Source organism: Microtus ochrogaster, unplaced genomic scaffold (assembly GCF_000317375.1).
Source record: "Microtus ochrogaster isolate Prairie Vole_2 unplaced genomic scaffold, MicOch1.0 UNK14, whole genome shotgun sequence".
In the NCBI taxonomy this organism is placed as follows: Eukaryota; Metazoa; Chordata; class Mammalia; order Rodentia; family Cricetidae; genus Microtus; species Microtus ochrogaster.
The window spans coordinates 3,994,498-4,002,589 of NW_004949112.1; the positions used below are offsets into that span (position 1 = coordinate 3,994,498).

Genomic DNA, 8,092 nt, shown 5'->3' on the forward strand with positions numbered 1-8,092 from the left:
GTCAGGGAACCCTGATGGCTCTTCAAGCTGATGAGGGAGAGGGACTTGATCGGGGGAGGGGGAGGGAAATGGGAGGCGGTGGCAGGGAGGAGGCAGAAATCCTCAATAAGTAAATAAGTTAAAAAAATATAAAATGGAATTTTAAAAATCTGTATTTTGAGAACTGGTGATATTTTGCTATGGTTAAGGTGTTACTCTTGATCAGAACGAAAGTTTAGTTCTTAGAATGCAGTTCAAGTGAGTCAGAGCTGCCTATTATTCCAACTCCAGGGAACACAACCCCTTGTTCTAGTCACCCCAAGCACCTTTAGACCCTAACATATAGAAACACACACACTCAGAGAAATTTAAATTTTTCAGAAAACTGTTATAAAAATAAAATTGAAAATAATTAGAAATGAAACATCCATTACTTTAATGAAGACACACAAATAAGCTGAATATACAAGGAAAAGGACCCAGAATTTGGATGTGAAATGCAGGAGAACTAATGTAATATTTTTATGGATAATTTGGTAATCTCATACAATGCATCCCAAACACACTCACTTCCCTCCCACCCTTGGGCCAACCCTCCAAATCCACCAAGGATAACTTGTGTTCTTATGTACTTGTTCAAGTGGCTGACCATTGGGATTTGATTTTTGCAGTGTTTAATGTGGAAATCTTTTCTCTATATACAAAGCATAGAAATTCTGTCAAAAGTATCAGCAGTAGAGAGAATCCAGTAGACAGGGTTGGATACTAAGGTACATGTATTATTACATGAAGACACTAATAACTTAAAAGTAATAACTGCATCTTTCAAGATCTCTGGGATGCTGGTATTCAAAGATTGTATTAGTCAATTTTCTGTTTCTGTGATAAAACATAATTACCAGAAGCAACTTATAGAAGAAAGTGTATTTGGGCTTCCAATTCTAGAAACACAGGAGTCTGTCATGTTGGGGAGACGTAGCAACAAATGGTGTACCCAGAGCCAGGGAAAGAAAACTGAGAGATTCCATCTCAACCACAGTTAGGAAGCAGAGAGCAAACAGTGGGCAGAGACTGTGAATATTCAAGACCTGCCTGCATGGATAGATATCATTTTTTCAAAGCTCCATTTCCCAGATGTTCCTTCCACAGTCTTCCCAAATAGCACCACAACCTAAAACCAAGTGTTCAAATATCAGAACCTATGGGGAAAATTCTCATTAAAAACACCTCAGATACCAAATATAAATATCTGTGTTGCAGAGAGTGTGGAGATACTCAGGGCATAGGAAGCATGTTCTTTGAAATAATAGCAAAAATCTCCCCATATCTAGAGAAATATATAAATTTAGCTAAATAGAGAATATTCAGAATCATAGCAACCACGGCTGGACAATAATTTCTCCATATAGAGTTGTAATAATGTTAAATTTAATTTTTTATATCTATTTTTGAGGACGTTCTCACTATGCAGCTCTGGCTCAGTAGACCAGGCTTATCTCAAGCTTACAGAAATCCATATATGTCTCTGCCTCCTGGCATGCTCTGGGATTAAAGATGTGTACCATCACTCATGAGCTCAGAAAAGTTTCACTACATTGAAAATTCCATGAGCACAGAGCCAAAACACCAGAGGAAACTTCAAGAGAGAAGTTTCTTTTCCATACTATGGAATCCCCACCAATGACCTTTTCGTAAAAACGAAAACAAAAACAAACAAGCAAAAATAAACAACAGCAACAAACTCAAGAAAAAGATTTTATAATGAATAATTGCATCCCTCCATCCCAAAGAAGCATCAAGCAAGATATTGTGTGGAAAAACAGGAATCCACCAACTTTGTGGGATCAATGGAGACCTTGCAGGATATGCTTATAATAAAGCTAAGGAAGACCGCAACACTTACCGTACACGTGCGCAGTGAGCATGATTTGCTCCATGAATCTTCAGTTAGGCCTGAGGAAGAACGAGCTTGCTTTTGTTTACCAATGTTACTTAGCAACGGCGTTCCTTAACTGAATGCTTCTGTTTGACCGGTCAAACCAGAGCCTCGCAGTTGGGAGAGTCGTGGAGTTTGACTCTGGTTTTTAGGCGGTCAGTGGTTAAAAGTTCATTTTGTAAAAATTATTTTGTCTTGAGCTGACAGAAGGGTGGTCACAGCGATGTTCTCCACCCTGAGGAAGCTCTTCTGCTTTATGAAGGAGCCGAAAACCCCCTTGGGGTTTTGTGACGGCCCAAGTAGTAAAAGAGAGACCTTGTTCTGCTGTAATTGTAGAACTATTGTATACCAACAGCCTTATGAGGGGGAGAATGAATTTCACCAAGCAGTGTGTTCAGGACATCTCAAGGTGGCGCTGCGTCTCCTTGCAAAGGAGGGTTTTCATGTAAATGATGAGGACGAAAGGAAACGGTGAGAACACATGGGCTGAGGAGGAGGGGCCTGATGAAATCGGGTGATGGGCGAACCCTAGCTTTCCTAGCCCTGTGGCCAACTCGGGTGGGCGAGCCCAGCTCTTTCTGTGCTCCAGGCTCCTTGGCACCTGTTCACACAGATATCCAGTGTCCGGATCTTCTTCTGGAGCAGGAGGAATGTAAGCCAAAGCTTCAGCAGGTTTATCGTCTACCCATAATTGCTCCATCGGGCATTTTCTTAAGGAACATTCAATATGGAATAGAATAAAATAGCGAAGAAATGGGATTTAATTTCTAAATACATAACACAATTTTAGATAAACGGTAGAAAGTGCAGAACTCAAGTCTTCCACCTAAAATTATCCAAAAAGCATTCGATATGTATTTTTTATCAGTGTGCACTAATGTTTATATTCCTTACTGAAGAAAAAAAATTCAAAATTTGAAAGTTGGCTGTATGCTCTCCCTTCCCCTTCTCCTCGCTCATGTTCTTGTTTTTTATTTTTATTTTTTTTCACTAGTTACCTAGGGATCTCACTCTCCCATCTCACTAGATTTTCCAGATTTCTCTTAAGTTTCTTCCCTCTTCACTTCATGTTTTCCTGAAGGCTTATTCAGCGTTATTCTGATTAGTCACCTTTTTTTTTATAACACAATGTGGTGATGAGCTCCAAGTTCTCAGAGAGTTACTTCTGACATCTTTACATATTTCTGATAGAGGCGACTAGAGCTTGCTGAGAATTGCATGATTTACAAATCAACAAACTATCTTGCTTTCCCGGTTTTAGCTTAACTAGGTAGACCACAGTGTCCTGAATCTCCCTTGTGAAATTCATATTAGATACTGACATTAGGCAGAGAAACATTGAATTTCTAGACATTCAATGAATTTAACTATTGTCAAGAATGAACCATACTTACTTATTTGACTTGAAGCTCCATACTTAGTTCCTTTGACTTGAAGTTTCTTAAAAAGCAAAGTAAATTTTGCTAGGCATTTGGATTTTGCTGTTGATACTTTTCAGTTTTAAGCAATAGTACTTTACATAACCATCTTTAAAACACACTAAAAGACTAGGATGGATATATATATATATATATATATATATATATATATATATATATATATATATATATACACAAAGACTGGGAATGTGTATTTATATGTATATGTCTTTCACATTTCACTTAGAATAGATACCATGGGTGGCATGATGACTTTATGTACCAAGAAGTGCTTCTAAGTGTTGGCAATATTTTTTGTACATTATGAATTGCAAATGACATTTTAATTTTAGGTAAATTAAAATGTGAGTAACACAAAATCTCAATCTTAGTAATGTGTCACATATACAATTCAGGCTACCTGGACACTGAGGCAGCAGGAGCTTAAATTTAAAGTAGAATATGTCTTAAGTTTTAGAGATTGTCTTAAAATTTGTGACATACATACTCCAAAATATAATCACAAAATAAATATAACATTGACTTGAAATGAATTTCTTTTAGTGTTACTGTTAATAACAAATTTCTAAAAGATGTTCTGCTGTTGTTCCAGAATATTTTCTGAGTAATTGCAAAGTGTTTTAACTGATGCATCTAGATTTAACAAAAGTATTCTTCACACTCATTTAAGGGACAAGAAATCACAACACAGTAAGATGGAGAAGTAGTTGTAGTGGCGTCTAGAATAGGATACAAAATCAAAAGGAGAACAACCCAACAGTCATATTCCTTTTGTTCAAATAGTCTGCCCTTGACTACATAGCTCAGTGACGGAGCATTTATTGAGGCTGCAATGGCTGTGGGTTTTATTCAAACTGCAATACTAGCTCTGTATTTTTTAATATAGCAAATTATAAGAAAAATATAAGTTTAGAATGAAGTTAAATATTTGATTATGGGTCAGTGGACTTAAATGTTACGTGCTATTTGTAATTACATGCGAGATTGTGTATGTTGACATAGTGCCCTAGAGTTTTCATTAAAAACACCTTTCATTCTCACAGAACTGCGCTACACTTTGCCTGCTTCCATGGTCATCTGAATCTGGTTTATTTCCTCTTATTCAATGAGTGTGAAATAAATGTCCTGGATGACAAAAGCTCCACACCTCTAATGAAGGTAATTCAAAGATTCAATTTCAGTAAGTTGATATAAGTGCTTAGAATGAGAGTAAATTTAATATCTCTTAAATATAAATCATGGTGAAGGGGGAAGTTTATGTTGAATTCTGAATTTACAATGTTTTCCTTGTTACAACATCCACAGGCTGTGCAGAGCTTGGAGACAGAGATTGTTTTTGTCCTGCTTGATAATGGAGCAGATCCCAATATTAAGAACTGCAATGGACAAACTGCAATACACCTCGCAGTATATGGAGACAACATAGAAATTGCCAGCAGTCTTCTTGAATTTGGGGGAAATATTGAAGAAACTACAGAGGTAAAGAGTTTTCAAAGAGAATTCCCAAGTATCTGAAAACTGTGCTTTCATGGTGTCGTGTCCAGGGACAGTTTCCATGCTTAGAGGTTCAAGAATTCCTTGACTGATGGTTTGAAGTAACATGAGTGGTGTTTTCTTAAATATTGATAATTTGTTATTGTTGATTTGCTTTTTAACCCTTTCAGACATATTTATGCTACCCCTATTCTCTTGGGTGTATGATGATCCAGGGGAACTTGTTCTGTCCACTCAGGCCACACCCTTAAATGAAAATGACCATCCCCTCCTGCGCTTATCATTGCCACTAAGACCTCAGCTAAGAGAGGAACTTCATGATAAACTTCTGTTTGCATAATAAAATCTTGTGTCACTTGAGCTTCCATAGGTCCTGTGAATGCTTTTACAGTGACTATGACATCATATGAATGTCTACTCTCTTGTACCCAGGAAACAGTTTCTTCTTTGTCATTCAGTTTTCCAGACTCTTACAGACTTTACCCTGATCTTCTAGAGTGACCCCAGAGACCTGAGAGGAGGGTTATAGGAACAAGGAAGGGAGATGTGTGGGTACAGAAGTGGAGTACATTTGAAAAGTAGTTGAGGGAAGCGGGCAAACATGTTCCAATAATACTAAATGGGAGCTCTCAAAAATGGTTTCACATGGGAGGAGAAACAAATGTTGATTTGTTGAAAGAATCATTAGAGAAATTAGCTTTCTTGTATAAAGCCATGGCACATATTTATAAAAATACCTAAGGGACTGAAAGGTTTATTTGCCTTACAATTCTTGGGTACTTTATATTGCTGGGAAAAGCACAGGTGCAGGATCTTGAGACAGCTGTTCCCACATTGTCTATCCTCAAGAGAGGGAGAAATGTATGAGCCTAGGCTGCTAGTTTGCTTAGTACTCAGCCATCTTCCTAAAACCTTACAGTCATTTACCCAAACCAGGCTATGGTGCCACCCACCAGGTTCTGAGCTCTGTTTATCACTTAGCCAGCAAGGTAACTTCCCACAGGCATGTCCATGGATTAAACTGAGGTAGACAATTCTTCAATAGAAAATCTCTTTCTAGGTCACACTGGTTGCTTTCTCTGGCCATTAAAAATAATCACCATGGTGGCTTTATTAATTTGGGAAATCATGGTAGTCACTTTTCTCATTAATGTTAAAATAGGAATGTAGAAGTAGCACAAGTCAGAAAGGATTTGCTCTGGTTCAGAGGATAGAGGTTTTTCTTGGCTGTGAAACAACACAGCAGCTGGATATAGCTTTGTCCATGGTATCAGGAACTTGTAACCCTTCCTCTTTATCTCTTCACAGAATGAGAATCAGTGGCTTCTTGAGAAACTCAGAATAGGTGTACCCCTAAACTGCCTACATACCAATATTTCACCCAGCAAGGATCTATGTTCACAGGTTGAATAACTACCAAAAATTGTTACTAGTTGTTCGAAGATATAAGTGGCTTGAGATGGTGGGTGATATTTCACCTTCAAAGTGCTATCATGACTGCTATCATGGGCTGAATATTTGCAACTAAAGCATGGTAGATTCCCCTTCCAGCACTTGATTTACACACATCCCTTGGTAAGCATGCAACAAAACTAACTTTTAATGAATAAACCAAAGGCCTGTGGAAAAGCACAGTTTATTCATATGTTGAAGGGAAAGGGTCCCTTTGTTTCGGCTGCCCAGCTGGCTTACACCCAAAATAATCACACATAAACTGTATTTATTTAAACACTGCCTGGTCCATTAGCTCTAGTTTCTTATTGGCTAATTCTTACATCTTAATTTAACCCATTTCTATTAATCTGTATGTCACCACGAGGTCATGACTTACCAGGAAAGATTCAGCATGTCTGGAAGCTCCATGGCGACTCTGTCTGCCCTTCTTCCCAGCATTCAGTACTGTCTACTCCTCCTACCTAAATTCTGCCCTATCAAAAGGCCAAGGCAGTTTCTTTACTCAGTCAATGAAAGCAACACATAAAGTGATGATGGAGAGATCGGATAATGGAGTATGGGGGTAGTTGCTAGCTATTCACCTTTCTGCAGCATTCATACCCTAAGTTGCTTTCACAAATCCAGTGTGTACAAAATCTCCAAGAGAATTTAAAATCCCTGGCTTCACCCTGACTCTAAGTAATCAAATACTTTTTCTATTGAGCCCCTCTGATGGAATTGTTCCCTGTAGGATGAACTTTCATGATCCAGCATCCAAGTGCTTTCTATTTACTAACAAACAAGAGCAGTATTTTCCCATTTCACCTGTTTTGCCTATACAAGTGTTTCAGTGTACTTGACACAGACCCTGGAGACTAGTCCCCAGATCTGCTTCAGGTAGTAAAAAGAAGACCTCAGAGTAATAAGAACTTAGAAAAATTCTTACCTACCTCAAAAGGCCTTTAGGAAAAAAACAGGCTCACATGATCTGAAGGTTACTTTCATTATAACCATTTCTTGAACAATTCTTATCTATCTGAGTTTTAGGCTTTTTCTATCTGAGGAGAAAAATAACAACACACACTTTCCGATGGTAAGCTTTTCTTTTACTTCACCTGAATCTCTCTTGACAATCTCTCTACAGAGTTCTATCTCTTTATATACAGCTACATATTTCTATTTTTATACACACACTATCTCCTGCAAGTCAAATATTTCCATATTCAGATACATCTCTTTCACATGACTACACATCTTTCTTTTACACACATTCTTTTTCTACATCTCTTTTTGATACAGGTTCTTCTTTCTTGCTTCCACAGAGTTACAAATCTCCCAGAGCCATAGCTATACATCTCATTTACATAGCTCTCTCACCATTCAGCTCTTTACACAGTTCCTAGGCACGGGTCCTCCATAGCAGCAGCTCTCTCACACTGTCTCTCTCTGACTCACTCTCTCACTCACTCACTCACACTGTCTCCCTCTGACTCACTCACTCTCTCTCACTCACTCACTCTCTCTCTCACTCACTCACTCACTCACTCACTCTCTCTCACTCACTCTCTCTCACTCACTCACTCACTCACTCACTCACTCTCTCACTCACTCACTCTCTCACTCTCTCACACTGTCTCTCTCTGACTCACTCTCTGACTCACTCACTCACTCACTCACTCACTCGCTCACTCGCTCACTCTCTCACTCTCTCACTCTCTCACACTATCTCTGTCTGACTCACTCACTCACTCACTCACTCACTCACTCACTCACTCACTTTCTCCCTCTGACTCACTCACTCTCTCACTCT

General features: G+C 38.5%; 1 protein-coding gene across 1 annotated transcript in view; it reads left to right on the forward strand.

The window, feature by feature from the left end:
• Positions 1-2,001: 2,001 nt before the first annotated feature.
• The window catches only part of LOC101983107 (ankyrin repeat domain-containing protein 20A4-like), a 92,494-nt gene continuing 86,403 nt past the window's right edge, over positions 2,002-8,092 (forward strand). Inside the window, exons 1-3 of the mRNA XM_005366942.3 lie at positions 2,002-2,386; positions 4,398-4,512; positions 4,660-4,833. Of these exons, the coding sequence (XP_005366999.1) occupies positions 2,139-2,386; positions 4,398-4,512; positions 4,660-4,833 (537 nt within the window). The 5' untranslated portion in view covers positions 2,002-2,138. The remainder of the gene's footprint in view (positions 2,387-4,397; positions 4,513-4,659; positions 4,834-8,092) is intronic.